Genomic DNA, 22,111 nt, shown 5'->3' with positions numbered 1-22,111 from the left:
GAGACTTTTCTGGTTGTCTCTCCTACACTTAGTTTTGATAGGAAAGTTTTTACTGATTCTTCTTTGCAGAATCTTTCCAAAATCCAACTTAATTTTCAAAGAAACAGCTCTTTCATTTTACACTCTGTTTCACTGAATTATGTAAGCAATGTTTAATTATATTACATGGTTACAATAATAAGTCAACTGTCATAAATAGTTCGGGCACAAATACAACTAATTCTTGGCAGGCATGCAACTCAACCAATGAGAGAAGTGTGTAGGGTTACTGGAGCGTAGCCTACTGCCTGTGAGCTTTCGCTAAGCCCTGAATATTAATCAGTTTGCTTTGCAAAGGCAATTGATAATATTAGTTAATTTGCCAAGTCAGTTAAGTGGAGGTCTATTAAGAGTGCTTTGTTATCCTAATGTGTCTCTTTCACATTAACTGTAGGCACTGTGAGGACAGGAGAAACATATATGTTTTAAAAAGGGACCATCTCTCTTTTTATTCATTATCATATTTACTACCATGTGCTAGATACACATATTTGCTGAAGGAATGAATATATTAATAAATGTGTAGAATACATAACCCTTATAGTCTGTCCTTATAGTGTCCCTCTGTTATAGCTCAAATGTCAATTGTCTAATACAGGCTGACTTTCCTGCCCTCTCCATTCTCCAAAGTAAAATGTGTAACTTCTCTTTTCCTGCACTACCATATTCTATACTTACTCCCAATATACCACTTAAAAATACTCTAACATTTGGTTTTGTTTCTATTTCTCTGTAATCCATTTCATATCTCCTGAAGGCAGAAGGTTGTTTTTATTTTTATTCTTGTGTTTAATATATGAATGGCACATGCTATTTGTTCAAGAAAATTAATTAAAGGAATAAATAAAATAGTCCTGCCATGTAGGTGTTTTGTCATCACTTTAGATGAGAATTGAGGCCAGAAAAATTAAACAGTCAGGTAATATCACAAAGCAAATGAATCTTGAGGTCTCCTTGATCTGCGGATCCCAAAGCTCGTGTCCTCTTTCAACACTCTTATGTCTCCTTCAGTCACCTAGTACAATAAAACCTCTTCTAGGAATGGAAGTAAAGCGTTTCCCGGCCCCAGTCAATTCTTCTTGCCTTCCAGCTATTTGTGAATATTAATATTCTCTTTGCTCAATTTTTTAAATGGGCTCGTAGGTAAATGTCAAGGATGGAGGGCAGATGAAGAATGCTTAGGAAAAAGGGTACAAATCTGAGCAATAAGGGAGAGTGTGTGGTTTGACTTAGAGGAATGTGGAGGTTGACGTGGGAAAAGTTTGTATAAAGCAAACCAGACAGACCCAAGGATATAGATTTGCCCTATGGCATGAATGAGAACATGGAATGAGAACATTTGTATACATTATCCATGCTATTGTTTCCCTCGGTGGAGGATACTGTATTTCCCATGTGTGGTTTGGAAAGTCTTCCTGGAGTACATTAATTTGAACTAGTATCTTGAATGGCAGAGAGAAATATAACTTAGTGTTTGGGGAAAAAAAAAGGGTTAGAAGGTCAGTGATAATAAAGGAATGGAAAAAAATTAAAAATAGGTAAATCCCGATGGTAGGTAGTGAGAAGAGCTATTGCAACATTATAGTGAGAGGTGGAGAATCTGTAGAATCTTTTTATTGATGATTTCCCTGGACCTCCAACTCTGTAGCACTGACCCTTGAGTTCATCTTCGATTTTGTCCAAATCAGACTTGCCTGGTACTCATTTTAGTTCTTCAGAAAACATATCTTATGCCAAATCTCTTTGCTCTTAAACTCATAACTTCCTACTTTAGAAAATTCAGATATAAAATCAACTCTCCAGTTTTTTTTAACACTTCTATAACTTTTTTTTTTCAGCATACTTAATAAGGCAGAAGTTCAATCTTGTGTGTTTTACCACATATTTTCTTCCATGTCATCTGATTAAACATGTCAGAGATCTACTACTGTCCTTCTTACCTCTCCTCATTTTCAGTGTTTTTAGCAAAGATATACATCTCTGTGATTGCTTTCTTCAATATTATTCAATGTGGTCTCTCTCTTCAGTATCATTCTTCAATATCATTTCTTTAATATCATTCTTCAAAATCATCCCTTATTTTTCTTTACTACTTACAAATTCTCTTAACCCACAGCAAGCTGGAAAAATGAGAGACCAATGGCCTAACTACCAATTTACTTCAACCACTTTACCTTGAATTTGCTTCCCCTAAAATCCAATTGGTGATCTTCACTGAAAAATAAAAATACAAGATGATCTAAAAAAACACAAATTTCACTTCAACATGCTTTATCTTCGTGTTTGAATCCCTGGCCCACCATTTGTTGACTCCACAGATTTAGGCATGCTACTATGTCCTTTTAAGTCTTCTGTTACTCCAACTACAAAATGGAGTTGACAATGACATCTGTACCATATGAATATTTTGGAGATGAAATAAGAAGAACACGGAAATCACCACACTGAATACCACATAAGAACTTACTAAAAGGTAGCTGTGGACATTATAATAACACAGGAATATTTATATAGTTGAGTTTAATTGTTAGGATAGATCATAGATCTGCCGCTGTTGAGCCTTTGAATATGTGGCTAGCCTGCACTGACATGTGCCGTATATGTAAAGTGTAAACTGGATTTCAAAGACTTTATGAAAAACAAGGTAAAATATCTCATTAAGCTTTCATATGTCTACATGGTGAAATGATCATATTGCAGATGTACTGGACTAAATAAAATATATTAAAATTAATATCACTTTAATTTTTTAAATATGGCTACTAGAAAAACTTTACATATGTTGTTTGGATTTGTAGCACATATTACATATCTATTGTGTGGCTGTGCTACAGATAATCATAATCACAAACTCATGCGTGGGTTTAATTTTACTTAGAAGTCCTGCCACAATCTTTCTATTTCAGGCTAAATGTCACACATGATAAATTTTTACTAATTGTTTTTAAAATATTTTATTTATTTATTTGTCAGAGAGAAATCACAAGTAGGCAGCGAGGCAAGCAGAGAGAGAGGAGGAAGCAGGATCCCCACTGAGCAGAGAGCCCGATGTGGGACTCGATCCCAGGACTCTGAGATCATGATCTGAGCCGAAGGCAGAGGCTTAGCCCACTGAGCCACCCAGGCACCCCTTTACTAATTCTTATATACATATTTAAAATATTTTAAACTTTTCATTGTAAGATCTATAGAAGATGCTCTCTCTTAGGATTATAGATTTTAAATGATCAACTTATTATAATTTGAAATTCTTTTTATGTCCCGTATTTGTTAAATATTCTCCTTACAGGGCGCCTGGGTGGCTCAGTGGGTTAAGCCTCTGCCTTCGGCTCAGGTCATGATCCCAGGGGCCTGGGATCGAGTCCCGCATAGGGCTCTCTGCTCAGCAGGGACCCTGCTTCTCCTCATCTCTCTCTCTGTCTGTCTCTCTGCCTATTTGTGATCTCTCTCTCTGTCAAATAAATAAATAAAATCTTAAAAAAAAAAATATTCTCCTTACATAACCTAAAACCTGAAAATAATAATGAAAATTTACTTAGGCATCAATATATTTATGTACCTAGTTATTTTATATCTATGTGGACAACTAAAGATTTGTGTGATAATAAATGGGAATACTTAGTTAATTTTACTATAGGGCAAGCAAGTTACTCGTTCCATAAGATTGTTGTTGAAAAGTAGTCCCAGAGAGGCCTATGCAAGTAAGAGTGTTGTCAAAAAGCTGTGTCTGGATATAGAGTTGTTCTAAAGCTATACATCCTGCCTCTTCATTGTGAGGTTGAACATCACTTGACTATGATGAAACCTCAGTACCCGCTCATTGTGAAGAAAAGAGGCTTGGATAAATACAGTCACCTTGGCATGAGGACCTCAATTTCTGTCTTTTCAAATTGGGATATCTCCAATAACTTCTACATCAAAATAAGGTAATAGTATGTGGCACATTGAAATAAACATAAACATACACCTACTTTTTTATATTTATATATGCCACGAGTCTTAAAAGAATAATCTTAGATATCAGTCCACTATACTGATCACAAACAAAAACAAACTGCTCAAATATTCATGAGAGAAGAGACCCATGACCAGACTTCCCTCAGATCCACGCCCCCATGGCTGGCATTAATGGGGATTCCTTTTCTGGTCAAGCAGCATCCTATGTTTGTGCAGGTTTAGCCTTTCTGGTTCTGCTCTTTGTTTCTTTCTTAGATACATTCAAATACAGAGGAAGTGAAAAATTGAGATACATGTCCCTTAAAATTCCTCTGTAACATTATTTTGGACCTAACATTCTATTGTCTTCCTGAAAACTTTTCAAAAAAATTTTTCAAAATCTCTATTAAACATCACTTTTTGTATGAGTCTATTTGGCCCCCAAACCATCTTCTATTATGAGCCCAAGTTATTTCTCTTGACCCTTGGTGACATCTTTTCTCTGTGGTCATTTTTATATAAGTCTCATTCCTTCTACTGTTATGTGCATTCTTTGATAGAAATCTTTAATACTTTACATTTTAACCCCTTGAGTTTGACTTTAATGTTTGCTTTCTTACTATATACTGTTCCCAGATGATCTCTGGCTTCAAAGACCATGTGATATATAAAAATACACACTATATTATATCCAAGTGGTGTTTATAAAACTTAGCCTCAGGAGTGCCTGGGTGGCTCAGTTGTTTGGGCACCAACTCTTGGTTTCAGGTCAGGTCATGATCTTAGAGGTCCTGGGATTGAGCCCCATGTTGGGGCTTCGAGCTCAGCAGGGAGTCTCTTTGGGGATTCTCTCTCTTTCTGCCCCTTCCCCTGCCCTCTCTTTCTAAAATAAATATATCTTAAAAAAAAAAAAAAAGAACTTAAGCTCAGATCTCTCTCCTGATATTAACCCTGTACCTTTAATTTTCCTTTAATTTGTATGTCATACTATCATGTCACACTCAACCTGTTCAATATGTTTCTCTTTTTTCTACCTCTCAGATCTGTTTCTCCCTCAGTGATTTTGATATCAGTAAATGGTATCACCAAACACCTGCTTTTCTGACTCAGAAACAAGGATATCATCCTTAATTTGTCTCCCACTTCCTCACTATGTGCATACAGTCAAACACCATTCTAGCAAATTCTACCTGTTAAGCATCTTTGGAATCTAACCACATCTCTTCATTTCCAGACCACCCCCATAGCACAAGCCACTGTTAACTTTTTCTAGGATTTACTGCAACAGCTTCTACTTCCAGTCTACTTGGCATTCCTCCAAACTAATCTATTGAAACATAAGCGATTTTGTAGATCTAATCATGTCACTCCCCAGTAGAACCTTTATTGGTCCTTGTTTCCCTTGGTATAAATTCAAATTCCTTGGGTTAGAAAAACAAAGCCCTAATATCTGACTCTTCTTATCTCATTTTATCATCTGCTAGATTCCTGTTCTTATCCTATGCTCTAGTCATACCGAATATGCAATTCCCTAAAGGTAACTAGTCAATGGATTTATTCTCTTTCTTTCATTGTTTCTGACTCTCCTTTAACCTCTCCCCTATGTGTCTGTCCTTTCTAGGACTTTGCAGACGTCTTCCTAATCCTTAGTACACATGCCTCTCTTCCCCTCTCTACTTTTGTCTTCTTCAAACGTAGTCCCATTTTCCCTCTTCCCCTCTCTACTTTTGTCTTCTTCAAACGTAGTCCCATTTATCTTTTTGGACTCAGCTTAGTTGTCATTTCTATCAAAATGCATTTCCTCATTCTAAGGGTAAATTAGGTTCTCCTCCCATTTGTTCCCATAAACTTGTACTTCCACATTTGTAATAATAGCTATCATATTTTATTCCTAATTGTTTTCTTTCTCACTGTAAGATAATTTGCTTGAGTACAGGGACTGTGTCTTATTTAATATTATATCCTAAACACCCAGTATGGCACGTCTGAAGTACTGAATAAATGAATTCCCTATAGTACTTGGCAAAAGGGCAGTATGCAGCAGGCATTCTAATCCCTTGAATTTTAGATGACTTTACCAGTGAATACTGTAACAGGGAGCAATCATGTAGAAAGAGATTGCACAGAAAGGAAGGAAGAGAGCTTATGACCTCAGACTTTCCAAGTAGACGCTAATGCTGAAAACTAAGTCACCTGCACATTCTATCCTCTTCAAGTCTCATCCTATAGGCTAATTCTGTAGACACTTCCTTCAATTCCAAGGACATAAAATAACCTTACCAATGGGGCGCCTGGGTGGCTCAGTGGGCCTCTGCCTTCGGCTCAGGTCATGACCTCAGGGTCCTGGGATCAAGCCCCGCATCAGGCTCTCCGCTCATCAGGGAGCCTGCTTCCCCCTCTCTGCCTGCCTCTCTGCCTACTTGTGATCTCTGTATGTCAAATAAATAAATAAAATCTTAAAAAAAAACAAAAACCTTGTCAAAAATCCCAGAATAAATAATGTTCACTAAGCCAGAACCCTAAAATGAAAATGTGACTATGTTGCTTCAAACATGTTCTTTAAGTACCACTTACTAATTAATTTCTTCAGGGTCCTCAAAAAAAAAAAGTGTTCCATCTTTTCAAATAATAACAACTTTTTCCCTTCACCTTGACAAAATCAGTTTAAATTAAGTTTAAAATGTGTACATTCTTCAAATACATCTTCTAAATATTCTTAAAAATACCGGATAAAATAATCAAGGATATTTTTCACACTTAGACCCAAATATAAGCTTCCTTTATTTGGAGAAAAATATTAAAAGCCCTTGCTCTGTCATGAATTAGGTGTTACTCCATATATATCAGGCCTGCTTTTGTACATGGTGATAAATGGGGTGGGATAAACCGTTCAGTCTTACTGTCATTCAGATGGTCAATGCTGTAGCTGTCCTTGTTTCTCCAAATTAGTTTTATTATGGAGTTCTGCCATAATAGCTGGACAAATGGTGTGAATTCAGATCTCATTGACCAAAACAAATTAAGAAGCTAAGGCTTTCTTCTTTTCCCAGACTATTGCATTTCTAATTTACTCAGTCTCAAAAGAGCAAAAATAAGTCCTACTTAAAAATAAGAAAAGTGGGAAAAAGTCTTTGCTTCTGAGAAATACAAGGGTTATTTATAATTCAGCCTCCAGAGAACTAAGGAACAAATAGCCAATAAACAGAAACCAGAGTATCTACACATTTAAAATATAACGAGTAAGGGGTGCCTGGGGTAGCAATGTCAGTTAAAGGGCTGACTCTTCATTTAGGCTCAGGTCGTGATCTTGGGGTTGTGAACTCAGGGTTGTGAGATCAAACCCCCATACTGGGCTCCACACTCAGCACAAAGTCTCTTTGAGTTTCTTTCTCACTCTCCCTCTGCCCCTCCCTACCACACTTGCGTGCGCATGCTCTCTCTCTCTCTCTCTCTAAAATAAAATCTTTACACTGTAACAAGTGCATAAATTATACAGGTTGTCCATTCACCCTGTGCTGGTATATTATTATAGGTGATACTTGTCCAACAGCAGGCTGATAGATCTCCATTACTGATACATGATGCTCGAAAGGGCTGGGTTACCATGGGACACTAGCAATTGCCCAAAGCTACTTATAAATGTCTATGTGGTGACTAATAATTGTAGTTGAGCTATACACACATTAGAAATGTAGCTGGCAAGACTTACTGTTATTAATATGAGCCACATGATCATGAAAGAAGTATTCTTCATTATCTCGGTCATTTCTGGAGGTCTTTTTTTTTTTTTTTTCTTTTTTTCCCCCCCCCTCTTTGTTTTCTTTTTTCTGAACTGGGATAATTGTGATGTGTTTTCTGAGTCAGATACAGGAGTATAACATAACTAACTCAAATATACTGTAGCAACTAATCCAAACTCTTCAGTGTTAAGGTTTCTTTATAGGTTAGAAACTATGAACCAAGATAAATTGCTCTAAGAAGAATTCAAAATACATTAGTACAAATGAACATTTTATTAAAGCTGAGAAACGCCATATTGAATATGGTCTCTCAAGATGATATTTAATAAAAATTTTTAAAACCAAACATTTTTATAATTAAGGCAGAGAATGTTTTTCAAAATGTTATAGTTAAATGGGTGTTATGTGTCCCTTTTAAAAGTTTCTATTAAAGACAAAGAAGGGATGTAACACAATAGAGCTCTCCTTTATCTCACAAGAATTAGGTAATAGCTGACTTCGTATCTCCAAGACCCAAGAAAGGTACTTGAGATCTCACAAATAAAATGACATTTTCCCCTTTACCCATGCATGAAACATTTTTTCCTCATAGTCATTATGTGATCAAGTGATCACATTATTAGCTATAATCAGTTTTGTCAAAATATTAAATAAGAAACCAGAAGACTCTGGGCTTAAATGCTTAGGTTGGAAAATATAACAGTGTTAGGGTATAGCCAAAGAACCATTTTTTAGGATGACTACAAAGTAGTTTGGCTAAGAGTTTGGAAAAATATGAGTCATTTGCTGTCCCAGTTTTTTTCCCTTTAGTATTATCAAATTATAATAATATATATACATGTTACAATCTGATGAAAATAAACGAAACCTTGAAGGGAGGGGGAGTAGGGTTAGGAGACAAGGAATAGATTGTTTGAAGGCCAAAATATAAGGTTACTTACTTAAATTGTAGAAGTCAAACAAGGAGAACGTGATGGTAGGTGTAACTACAGCAATCATCCTTGAAGACTGGAGAAACTTCTCAGATCAAAGCCAAGAAATTCCAAGTGGTTGTACATGTCTTATTCCTGAGGGTAGACAACATGAGGTCGGATTTTATTATAAATGTATCACTCACTTCACTATGGATAGAGTTGAGACTGGGAGGGAATCTTGGAAATGCTATATGCTACAGAATTAATAGTAAAGGTAGATTTTAGCACCTAAGCAGAATAAGGATAATGTCTAGGCAACTCACGGAATTCAGAAGATACAATAAAATGATAACTCATCATTGCAAACACTTGGATATCATGGCCAGAGCCTCCAGTTTTGGTAACTTCATATTGTTCTTGATGACTTAAGGTTTTTACATCGGAAGACATCTGAAAACAAAGTGTAAGTACTAGAAATTGCATTCTGCAAAAAGGAAAGAAAATGGATATGGTGATAGAGATGGTGTTTTAGAAATGGGCAAAGAATTCCATCAATGATGAAGGAAATTTGGTAAATAATCACAAGTCCACATTTAAGTATAAAAGTAGTCTTTAGGAGACCAAGATAGGGATAATTTATCCAGTTTTGAAATTTCTGCAGAAATTAAATCAAAATTTAATTCCATGTTGTTGTTGCCTTTCTACTTAATGCTGTATTTCTAGCTATTCTGACTCTGAGTTCATTTGGGATCATTCTGTTTAAAAATTAGAATTAAGGGCGCCTGGGTGGCTCAGTGGGTTAAGCCGCTGCTTTCGGCTCAGGTCATGATCTCAGGGTCCTGGGATCGAGTCCCACATCGGGCTCTCTGCTCAGCAGGGAGCCTGCTTCCCTCTCTCTCTCTCTGCTTGCCTCTCCTTCTACTTGTGATTTCTCTCTGTCAATTAAATAAATAAAATCTTTAAAAAAATTAGAATTAAAAAATGTTACTTATAAGGTATGTCTGCTGCAACAATATTTTTTTGTTGTCCACTACTTTGTAATAGTTGCTGCCTTCGTCCTATTGGGCTGCTATACCAAAATGCCACAGAGTGGGTAGCTTAAACATAAGAAATTTATTTCTCACAGTTCTGGAGCCTGGAAGTCCAAGATCAAGGTGCCAGTATGGACACATTCTGCTGAAAGCCTTCTTCCCAGTTCATAGCTGGTGACTTCTCACTGCATCTCCATATGGTAGAAGGAACTAGCTTTGTTCCTTCCTCCAAAGGGAGCTTTGTGGGGTTTCTTTTAAAAGAGCATGAATCCCATTCATGGGGGCTCCACCCTCATAACCGAATCACCTGCCAAAGGCTCCACCTCCTAATACCCTGGCATTAAGATTTCAACATATTAATTTTGAGGAGGACACAAACATTCATGCTATAGACTTGCTATTCTTCTTTGTTAATGGGGCTTGCCAAGCAAATGCTGAATACATTTGTTTAGAAAATAAAACACTGGGTTAAGTATATCTGGAATTAGAATCTAGTTTTAGCTTTTTTTTTTTTTTAATACTTTATTTATTTGATAGAGAGATCACAAGTAGGCAGAGAGGCAGGCAGAGAGAGAGAAGAGGAAGCAGGCTCCCTGCACAGCAGAGAGCCCCATGCGGGGCTTGATCCCAGGACCCTGAGGTCATGACCTGAGCCCGAAGGCAGAGGCTTTAACCCACTGAGCCACCCAGGCACCCCTACTTTTAGCTTTTTTGCTTGCTTGAGGGTTTTTATGAACAAAATCACAACCAACCTGAACTTGTTTCTTATCAATAACATGAAGTATCAGATACCCTACACTTTCCATGAGAATTTTGAGAGCAAATTAGATAAAGTCAGTAATAATTGTGTTAATCTGTGAAGTGCTTATGGAGAAGGTCATAGTTTAAACTATATATTCTGGTTGCATTAGATTACTTGTATTGAAAGAGACTGTATTTCAGATGATTAATCAGAATTATAACAGGATGAACAGCAGATAGCAAATGGTACCACGGGTTATGCAGAGAAGAAGGGAACAACAGAAAAGACTGATGTGGACACAGATAAGGAGCGTGAGAAAGAAGCTAGAAGGAAATGTAGATGCATTACATGAAAAAAAAAAGAAAGGAAAATAAGAAAAAAAAAAAAAAAGGAAGAAAAGGACACTTACTCCTCCCTGGCCTAGGATATTCCACTTCTAAGATGTACATCCAATTTTACTGCTCTAAAACCCAAATGCCCTAGGTCCCCCATCCCTACTTTGAATGGGGGATGTTAGAGTTGAAAATTCCATCATTCATAAAAATTTGTGTTGGCCAAAGTCTTTTAAGCTTTTGTATCCACCAAACCTGTACCAACATGTGGTTTGACTATATTCCCATTCCCTCTTAGTTATAGTCTCCTACTTCCTCATCAGTGGAGTTCATGAAGTACTCCCAACAGGGACAGTTAACTCTGATTACACTATTCATCAGTTGAGGTAAAATGACAAGTGATTCCTTCCTCTTCAGTCATAGGCTTACCCAAGTCCAGTACCCTTACCGTATTTCCTTTATATCTTTGATTCTTCCTGAAGCACTCAAAAACCTTGCTTCTTTGCACATGTTCCCATTGGTCAGATGATCAGGTTCATAGAGGTTTCTAGAAAAAACAACTCAACAGCAACATGGGCAGTATCTGCTTTTACTGTTCTGAAGGACTTTTCCTGTGCCTGACAAAATTCCAAGTTAGAAGCAGTTGGTCTGATCTAAGACATTGAAGAATTAAAGAGCAGCAGGAGGGACCCCCACCCCCCGCAAAAGTTCACCTTTCTTTTTCTCAGATTATTATGTTTTTATTCTCCAGGATCTCCCCCCCTCCCTCATTTTTACCCATTTTTTTCCCCTATGGGATTATGGATACTTAATCATCTTTGTCAATTTCTCCCATCTGCTTGTTAGGCTAATTTAGGGAAGCACTTCCCTCAAGTTTTGTGCCAAATGGAAGAAAAGCAGCAAAATTCAATTTCACCAGTTATTATCTTCATTGGTATTTCTAGTGAGAAGTTCAAATCATAATGGGAACTTTTAGTGGGGCTATTAATAAAATATGAGGTGCTGCTGGAAGTTTAATGGTTGGATCTTAGAGAGCCCCTAAGAGCAAGATGTAGAGTTGCCAAAATGCTAAATGAACTTCCTTTACCAGGTGGCTCTTACCCTAAAGACAGTCCTTTGTCTTGAACATAGTGATAAAATCTTAAAATCAGAGTGATCAAATCTTAAAATCTTAAAATCAGATTTCAAATATTTATCATTTCTCTGACCCTACTGCAATAGAAAAATCAAAAACATGTGGCATCTTTTTAAAAAGTCGTTTTCATTTTGCACTTGTTAATATTATAAATGGATGAATTTGATAAATATTTCTTGTTGATCTTCAAGGAATTCTTCATAAATGTAATCCTAGACAATAATTTGTAAGGCTCTTTTTGTCGTTTTGTTTGTTTCTGCCTTGCTACTTTTGTCTTCCCCCATGATTTAGGTACTTGGAATTAAAAGACAGTCAAGGAAATAAAATGACACTGAATGTACAGTACTTTCCATTCTGTGAGAAAACTACTGGAAAACGTGATAAATGTCCGTGAAAATCTACAAATGCTTACTGACGAAAAGTTCTAATAACACTCAAATGTGATGGTGGGCTTGAAATTGGCGTAGGGATAAGCAAATCGCTAAAGATAAATGAGCAGCCACAGGCGCCCTTTTACATTTCTGGTTATGAAGACGTTGGTAACAGAACAAACTTCTCTTGGAAAGACACAAGCCATATTTATAAAATCTGAGAAGTGTATGATTCCTACAGTGATAGTGTAATATAAAGCAGAACAGACATTGACACTTTTGCCATTTTGTCTATGCCTTAATCCTTATTTAATCTTGGTTTGACTCCTAAGAAATGCTGGTTTCCAACATGGTTATTGAACCATTGGTTGAACTGCTTGCATAATTTACTGTGTACTTTGGAGCAACCACCTTCTGCCCTTAGGTTTCTTCTATAAAGGATAGGCTCATACATACATACCTCCTAGATTTTTTTTTTTTTTTTTTTAAAGATTTTATTTATTTATTTGTCAGAGAGAGAGAGAGCAAGAGCGAGCACAGGCAGAGTGGCAGGCAGAGTCAGAGGGAGAAGCAGGCTCCCTGCGGAGCAAGGAGCCCGATGTGGGACTCGATCCCAGGACGCTGGGATCATGACCTGAGCCGAAGGCAGCTGCTTAACCAACTGAGCCACCCAGGCGTCCCGGTACCTCCTAGATTTAAGGGTAAAATAAGATATATATGAAAACTGTTGGAAGAGTAAAGAGACGCCATCCTTAACAAATCATGGAATACTTTCTACTCTGCTCCGGGGGACTACCTAGTAATGATGGGGTTTCCTGATTTCAATGCATCCGTATCTCTGGGTCAGGCATTGTGACATGTAAACACAAGGACAACAACTTAAGCCTGATATTATTAAAATTTAATCTTCTATATTTGGAAGGTGTGTTTGTGTACAGAATTTTCACCAGAAAGTTTTTATAGCAAACTTTTTATGTCAGAAGTTTATTTTATTGGTAAAATATTAAATAATATACAGAATTAAAAACTGCACTTACACTTCTGAGAAGAAATAAATCTTGGACAAATTATATGCTTGTTCCTGAGATTCCCTAAATTTATTCCAGTAGCTGTGCACTCAGACAGTACAAACCTTTATAATATAATCCTTTTCACAAAGTATTACAAAGTTTCTGCAGCTTTAGTTGTACACACATACAGACACACACTCACACATGCATATACAACACTCATACACGTATACACAGTACCCACATACATGCACAGAACATGTATGTGTGTGCATTAAAAACAAGAAAATACAAGTCCACATTTTAGTCTGCAGTGATCAAACTGTTTAGCAGAGGTCTCCAAATTGGTAATATAGCAGAGTGACTTCTCACACAGCTGCAAAGACTGTTTCAATATTTCCATAGTAAACCTCATTTTCTGAGGTATTGTATTTGAGCCTTAAAAAAACTACATTACACTGAGCAAACCTGACATACAAGGTCTGAAATTTTAATTTTACATATATATTTATATATATTTCTTTTTTAAACAATTTTTATTTTCCCAAATTATTAGTTTGAAAAAAAATGAGGTTTACTGGTTTGACCTATTTTTTTTTTCTTTTGCTTCTAAAACTCAAAATATCCTAGAAACTGTCAAGCAATTAGTTTTTAAAGTAGTCTAATTACCTTTGGTATTGTTAAAGAAAAAAATCTATAATGGCCAAGACATATACTATACAAATGCAGTAACTGCCTTTAAAAGAAATGCCAAAGAAATGTTATCTTTTAACAAAACATGTATTTACAATACAGCAGTTCTACTACAGGGACACAGGTATAAAAAAAGAAAACCAGCATTCTACATATAAATATGTATGATACGAAAAATACTTCTTACTTAAATTTGTATGAAAACAGTGCTCCAAATATTTCTTAAAAATTGTCTTCAGTAGGTGATAGGTGTTTAAAATTGAGCTAAGTGCTTTGCTTTTATTTTAAGATTCATTTCCAAGAAAAGGAAAATGAAATAAAAAGTATTAGGTTCTTAATTTAAAACACCGGGCAAGGTAAGAAGGAAATTAAGTCTTTAAAAATTGCAACTTTTTCAACTTTAGGACACATTTCTCAGGCAAAAGATTACCAATTCCAATGAAAATTTAGCCTAAATATAGATACCATAAGATTAGACTAGTGGTTTCGACATTCTCTAATCTTTTGACTATGGAGTGTTTTGTTCTTTCTTTTTGTTCTTTTTTTTTTTCTCTTTGCCCGTTGTGTCCTTTAACTAACATACCATGATTTTCAAGGGTTTCTTTTGTCATTAACTAAAGAAAGAATTGGTTAGTATTAAAAAAAACAAACAAACCATAGTTTTTAAGACTTCAAGGAAAGTATTGCACTTGTACAGAAAGAAAAATATCGTTTGAACTAAATAACAGAAGCAATCATTGTGGGATTGCAAATAACACATGGTCTAAAAGATCCAACTATTAAGAGCAAATATGAAGCCTGGAGAGCACCCTCCAAACCTGGAATATTATTATAGTAAATGTTAAAGCATTTTCTCCCAACTGGGAGATAGTTAAGACTTTTTGCTTTAGACTTTTAACGTCTTTCTAAATTCTTGCAAAAAACTGTTTAATCTCTCATACATTTTAGAAGGAAAACTCAACAAAAAAGGAAGGCAAACATACCATATTATGATGACATAATCTCTGAAGTCCTATTTTAGGTACCCAATATTTGAAAGTGAAAGTAGCACAAGGGTTATATACCTTACTATTTTTAATCCAACTACTTCTCTTTTTAATATAAAACTACACTTGAGTATAAAAATATGTCAGCAAATTATACAGCCAACGAAATCACACAAAAAATGTTAAGACTTAAGAGACCGATGAATCAGAAGAGTTGACCTAAACTTCACACCAGTGGGGGAAAGAGAGGCAGAGATGTCCAGAGGCAGTGATGGAGGCGAGGCAGACAGGGAAGACAAAAGAGGGAGGGTTCCAGGGAGGAGACAAAAATTTATGAGCTAACAAAGAATTTCCTTACGCAGAAGGGTAAGTGATCTATGTTCAAAATCTGAGAGTGCTTGACACTCGAAATGTTTTATCACAGTTTCAGAAATTGAACTACTTAAAAAAAAAAACCGCACACAAAATAATGAAACAACAAAAACCAAAAACCCAGAGTCCTTCCCTTGTTACAGTGTATTCATTTTTAAAAAATCCATTTCCAGTAAATTAAGTAGAATCCTGATAAGTGCATAGTAGGGGATCTAGTGACCTCCACCCGTTTGAGAAGCTTTTCTTACTGTGTGTCACTTTGAGGTAATTTGAAGGGCCCAGTTAACTGCAAACTGGCTTATCTGTACCTTTATGAAATTACATGCTATATTTTATGTGGCTTAGCAGAGGGCCTCTAAATTTTACATTTTATTCACAATAAAAAGGACATCTTAGAAAACTAGTCATTCACGTACCACTCTCTGTATGGGGTAAAGGTTAATTCACAACAAATTTATACAGAAAATATACAAATGCAATGTTATGGGAGAAAAACCCCACAAACAGAATTAGGAACTTATTTCTAAGAGTGCATGTGAAAAATATCCACAGACTTACAGTACAGCAAGAAAAAACTAAGAAGCTAGAAATATAAGGTTACATAAAAACTTTATGGAAATCCCAAAATTTTAGGTTTCTGCAATAAATGTAAAAATATTCAAGGTGTCATTATTTGGCCTAGCAATACACTATGATAAAAAGAAACACTAGCATATCACAGCTTCTTGGTCATATGACATTTGCTTTGTATAACAAGCAGCTTGTTTTTGTTTTGTTTTGTTTTGTTTTAAAAAGCTGTCATATCCTAACACATCCATTGCAAGTAATACACAATCATGGTAGGAAACCATTTGAGATTATGCTTTGGAGAATAGCAATGTGATATGACTGTTCAGTTTTGTTTTGTTCAAGGAGAATTAATTACTTGCTTCTTTACATTTTCCATAAAACATTAACAGATTAGGAGACAGGTTCTCAGACTAGTACAACACTAGTCTGTAAATGAAATTCTAAAACAATACTGTATTTTATTGACCAAAAATTCCACTAATAAAGCCTTGTGTGATACTAGAAATTATTCTTCCTTAAAAACAAACAAACAAACAAACAAAACCACATGCCATAATGCAATTCACAGCTGAAATTTCCCTCTATGCCATATTTTACCTACGTGATCTTGTAACGGTATTCAGAAATACTATCAAACTAGTAAGATTAAAATCTTGTTTCAAAGTTTCCTTTTACTTTAAACAGATGAGCTGAAATTCTCTGTATTGGAAATTCCTCTAATAGTTTTGCCCTAAGAACACGATGTATTCTATAGTACTCAAATTTAAGTGGTTTTTAAAAATACATAATAAAAGTGTTTGTAGCGCTACAACAGCTAACCAACACTCTCTCAATGCATTTTAAAAAGGCACCAATATAAAGAAATTTTATAAGTATTTAATACATTAAAGTCAGGATCTTAAGATACCAGTTACTGTATATTTTAATTATTTTGCAGAAACTGGAGGTTTAAAAACATTTCTAAGATAACTCTCATATATACAAACTTCAATTTCACCCCTCCTCTTTTTTTCTTTTGCGTTTGGGGAATTTTTTTTTTTTTTTTTTTGGACAACCCCATAGGGATAGTACTTACTAAAATAATATATAAAATATAACTAAAGATGACCACATATGTAACATATCCCTTTTTGTAAAACAAACTTTTCAAAGTAAAATAATAATAATAATGTAGCCAGTACCTCTTATAATCCAAGTTCTGTCTTGACACTAGGGGCATGCAGATTTTTGTTTGTATTTTTGTAGTCTTTTCTGTTCTTTTTTCTACTTTATGCAATCATTTTGGAGACAGGATGAAATAACATTTGGAGAATAAGTAAAACATAATTTTCATCTAAATGCTTTCACTAGTGTGTATTTTGTAAAACCTTTATAACATATAAAGACTTCATAGTTTTGTGAGGTGTAGAACTGATACACAATAACTATAAGTAAAAACAACATCAAGCTCACTAAAATATTCTGGTCTTTCTCCTTTGCTTCCAAGTAAAATTAATCATTTTTCTTTTCTGTATCTTCCTATTCCAAAGTTATTTGTGTTTCTTTCACTTTGGAAGTTACACCAAATCAGCGGAAAGATCTTTTTGTGTGTTTTGATTTCTCCTGGAAATAGATTGTAAAGACCCAAGGTTTAAGTTTAATAGTTGAACTAGTCCTAAAGACACACTAATAACGTCTTTAATATTTGTTAATACAATCTGGTAAATTTCATAAATTGCTCAGGTATCATAATTTTAACTCTTTATGTGTTTTTACAACACATGTGGTCACTAATTGCTCCTTTTCATGACTTTGCGTTTTAAAAGAGTATGTATGTGTGTACAAACATATACTGTTGCACATATGCAATTGGTTTTACGTATGTGGGAAAGACATACCCTACTTTGTAGCCAGATCCAAATCCCAGTCTCTCATTCTCCCATTTTGTCCCACCAGAAAATTCTCAATGGAATGTTTTAACGACTTGAAATCTCTTCCAATCTGCTTATTGGTCATTTTCACGGTTCTAGAAAGCCAGATTAGGATGGTTTTTTTAAAGTGATTGACCACTGTTAGAGAGAGGCAGCACACATCTCCAACAGGAGTTGGAGATAAATTTCTGGGCAAAATTAGGGCAAAGCAATGTGATGAATTTCTGGATTTTTGCCAAACTAGGAAAGAGAGGCTAACCCATTTTCATGCCCCTCAAATACTCTGTAATGTGAAATCTCACCTAAATAAACTGGGCATATAACTGTTACGTAAAACTTGATTTATTTGGTGTCTGACTCTCGTATTTATTTTTAGGCCCTAACAACTTGCATATTTCCTTTTGTGAGGAAGGAGGCATGCAAATATAGCCATTCAGAGTTTCCCAGAAAGCACTGTGCCCACAAAAATTCCTTCTAACCTGCACATTTGAATTGACCTCGTCCTCATCTGTCCCGGCCACACCCTGAGCCGTCTTGACCTCTTTCTGTTCCTCATATTGTGAAGTTAAGAAAGTCTAAGTGTCCACCTGTGGCAAATACACTCTCACAGATACTAAGTCCCTTCAATAAAGGAGATTTCCAAAGAGGTGGAATGAGAAAGGGGGAGTACATTAGCGCGGTCTTCATGGGGCATCAGACAACTCTTTAGGTCCACCTAAAATTCAGCTTCATCCCAGGGCAGTGAGGTACATGACAGTTCATACACTGAAAAGAACAAACAGTGAACAGGAAGAAAACTCCTAGATGATGCCAGCAGAAACCCACACACAGCCAAGGTGATGAACATATTATCTGCCATCCAAATGCTTCCTTAAATTGCAGTAAAACACAGAATCAGGAACTTTAAGTTATTTACCTTCCTCCAAAAAGGAAAAAAAAAAAAATATATATATATATATATATATACATATATATATATATATACACGAAATTCCAATCTTTTTGAGTGGTTAGGGTAGGGGCAGTAAGGGATTCTCAAAAACCTGCTTTACCTTTGGATACACTGTATGTTCACAATGTACCAAAGCATGCAGGTGGGGGGGGGAAGTGACATTCTATTTAAAACATTTCATGTCTCTGTTTTGGTACATTCTCTTTGACTTAAAGGACCAGTGTGGATATTTCTCCAAAAATAATTACAAGAGGGGCCAGTAAAGGAGAGCTGAGTTATAATCATTTTTGCCTAGCTCTATCTGTGTTAGTCTTTAGAAGTCGCTTAAATCAGCAGATGATAAATGAGAAAATAAGAAAAGAGCAGTCAATATTGGGGTCAGATTTGCTTCTCTGTCCATAGGTTTCTAATCTTGCTAGTTCTTACATCATCTGTATTACACAGTTTCAGCATCCTATTTGATGATTTTTTGTTGTTGTTGTTAGAGCAGTTATCAGTTACTGCTTAACAGAATCAGTATTCATAAACGGCTAACAGATAATCCAGTCACGGACAGGCCTGTCCCCCCTCAACACAAGCAGCAAGTTCTGCATCCCAGTGTGACTTGATCCAAATGACTCAATTGCATTTGGTTTCTCCCCTCTAATGCTGTTGGACTGCAGAGAAAAAACAGCACCCTTATAAATGAAATAAAAATTTGCATATGAAAAATGGCAACATATGTATGGATTAAAAGAAGAGAAAATTTTTACTAAGGGATTGAGATTCCTTTCTGACAAGGACTTATACATAGTTGAATGCTTTCAAGACAGAAAAATGTGCAGGACATGCTGACTTTCACTTGGAGGTTAGATTACCTTCTAGATTCCAAGAAGGGTAAAAAATAAGTTTTGTTTTTTGTTTATCTATAGTCTAATGTACAGGTTACAAAGAAGTTCCCTTTTCCTTGCACCACAAGTGGTAAATATTATTATTGAAGAAATACTAGAATAAATAGCCCTAGTTCCACGACCTTATGGGGTTCAAGTTACCACATTCAGGTAGAATTAGTAATTGCTCCAAGATTTGGAAAGCAAAAATCTATAGCAAGATTTTTATGATCTTCTACTCAAATAGTAAAAGATGATGGACTATGGATAGAACACTGGGTGGTCACAGCTTGAAAAAACCAGTGAAAAGAGACATACCAGAAAAGGGATTTCTGAGTGGGTTTTTTCCCCCCTACTGTTAGCCTAATTATGTTTTTCTGCTGACTGGTTAACACTGATTAAATGCTGATAAAGTGACGATCGTAAGCATACTTTTAGAAACAAACACGCGTACTATGCTGCCACCACATTACAACTTTAAAAGAAAACTTCCCAAACAAATTTATGAAAAGTAGAGGTCCTTTCTGGAAACTACTGACTGCCTCTTAGCCACTCTTAGACCATATGTTATTCTTAAAAACTAGATAAAAATTCTATTCATTAAAGGTGTTAAAAGTAAGGCTGCCAGGGTGTCTATAAAATGCCAGTCATCAAAACTATGGAAAACAGTGCTTAAGTTTAGAAAAATAAGATCATAGGACCTCAGATGTATTGTTGGTGTCCTTAACTACCTGTAGTTCAAACGTTTTCCTATATGGTACAGTGTATAACATATTGTATTATAAATTCCATTGGGGAAGTAAACATAGAACCCACAACAACTCATCCAAGGAGTTATCACTGAAAGTAACAATGTGTTTGTGTTCCATGATCTATCGAGGGGGGAAAAAAAAGTTTACATTTTGAAACAAAATTCTTCCTTGAAGAGTAAAATTACTTATACCACTTTAAACTGCAATAGTTCTACCCAGAAACTCTAAACTTCCCTGCCTTCAATCCTGATCCTCAACATCAGTGGCAACTTAGAATCTCTCAGGTGAATCTATATGAATCAAGTGATTTTTTTTCTCAAAGCACGATATACCTTATATTTATGCATGGCAGAAATGGAACTGCTCTTAAATTCCCACAAAAGAAACAAGCCAAGTTATCAAGAAACAATATCGCTTGTCCCTTCTCTCCTCTGTTTCTTCCTTATTGTAATTAGGCAGAGCAAACGACACTGCGTCCACAAAGTAAGAATTAATGACAGTAATAATAGTTAAAAAAAAAAAAAGAAAAGAAAAGGTATGTCAACATCTGAGGGAAGGTGGGATTGTAAGTGCAGTATTTCTTCATGTGCAGTTCGTCACTTCATAGGGGTCCCCTTTGGAATGAAAAGGCCTAGTGGAATGTGTGCTCCCCTCGAACAATGTGTGATGAAAACTCGTAGCGGTCCTGGCTTCTGTAGCCACAGATGTTGCATTCCAGTGGGTCCCGGTAGCCATGGCAGCCCATGTGAATGGTGTACATGACATGGTCTAGGAAAAGGACTCGGCAGTGCTCACATTTGAAGGCCCTAATCTGTTCTCCTTCCCCATTGAAGACCTTGTAGATGTCCTTCAGAGAGCCCTTAGGAGCCTTGGTATCCAAAGCCTTGACATCCTCCTTCATGTAAGCTGGGCTTTGTTTCCTCTTGGGATTTAAGGCAGGGTTTCCTTGGTAGGACTGGTGGTCATCGTGGCTGCTTTCTGAGTCAGTAGAATCCAGGCAGCTATTGCTGGGAGAGGCCTCTCTTTCCTGGGGTCGACTCTTTGGTCTGATGAGGGAGAGAGGACCATCCATGTTGTTTTCATGACTATCGGAGGTTTCCCTGCTAATGGGTCTTTCTATCCTATTTGGATGATAGACCTGAGAATAAGCTGAGCTTATAACTGGGGCCACCTCAGCGATTGTGCTCGGCGGGTGCTGCATCAGTGGGTGAAGGGCCTCAGCTCCAAGGTAGGTGATTGCATTGTTGATGGCTTGGTCCATCATATGAGACTGCATTAGCTCAGCCTCCTTCTCATAGGTTAAGTTCATATCAAAGTGAATGTCTGGGTAGCTGAATCGCATGAGCTTTTCCCCTGAAAGGAGGAGAGCGAGAAAAGTAAAAAACAAACAAAATACAACAAAATTAGTGATTGGATTAAAATAGAAGTGTATAAAGTTAATCGTCTCCATTTTCTGTAATATGATAATCTTATTCTTTAGATCAAGCATTTGGGCTCTTTAATTCTGCTGAGACTCACAAATACTCTCAACCTGCAAAGAGGATTAGTAGTAAGAATTTCACAAGCCATTTGCACTTGTTTTAATGCCATCATGAAAATGCATCTAGCCTGAAAGGTCTGATTGTGTTATCTTATTTTTATTCTCAATTAAAATTTCCACTTGTGTACAGCTCAGTGACTACAGGTGGAAAAAGAAATACCGGGTGAAAATAAGTCAGAGACTATGCTTGTTTTGCATATTTTAGACATCGGTGACC

At 36.1% G+C, this 22,111-nt stretch overlaps 1 protein-coding gene across 13 annotated transcripts in view; it reads right to left on the bottom strand.

The window, feature by feature from the left end:
• Window positions 1-13,208: 13,208 nt before the first annotated feature.
• IKZF2 (IKAROS family zinc finger 2) overlaps window positions 13,209-22,111 on the bottom strand; it is a 164,112-nt gene continuing 155,209 nt past the window's right edge. For all 13 annotated transcript variants that reach the window (XM_059168137.1, XM_059168140.1, XM_059168145.1 and 10 more), the window contains one exon: window positions 13,209-21,707. In XM_059168137.1, the coding sequence (XP_059024120.1) occupies window positions 20,986-21,707 (722 nt within the window). In that variant the 3' untranslated portion in view covers window positions 13,209-20,985. The remainder of the gene's footprint in view (window positions 21,708-22,111) is intronic.

This window comes from Mustela lutreola, chromosome 3 (genome assembly GCF_030435805.1).
Source record: "Mustela lutreola isolate mMusLut2 chromosome 3, mMusLut2.pri, whole genome shotgun sequence".
Taxonomy (NCBI): domain Eukaryota; kingdom Metazoa; phylum Chordata; class Mammalia; order Carnivora; family Mustelidae; genus Mustela; species Mustela lutreola.
This window is presented reverse-complemented; position numbering and strand designations above follow the sequence as displayed.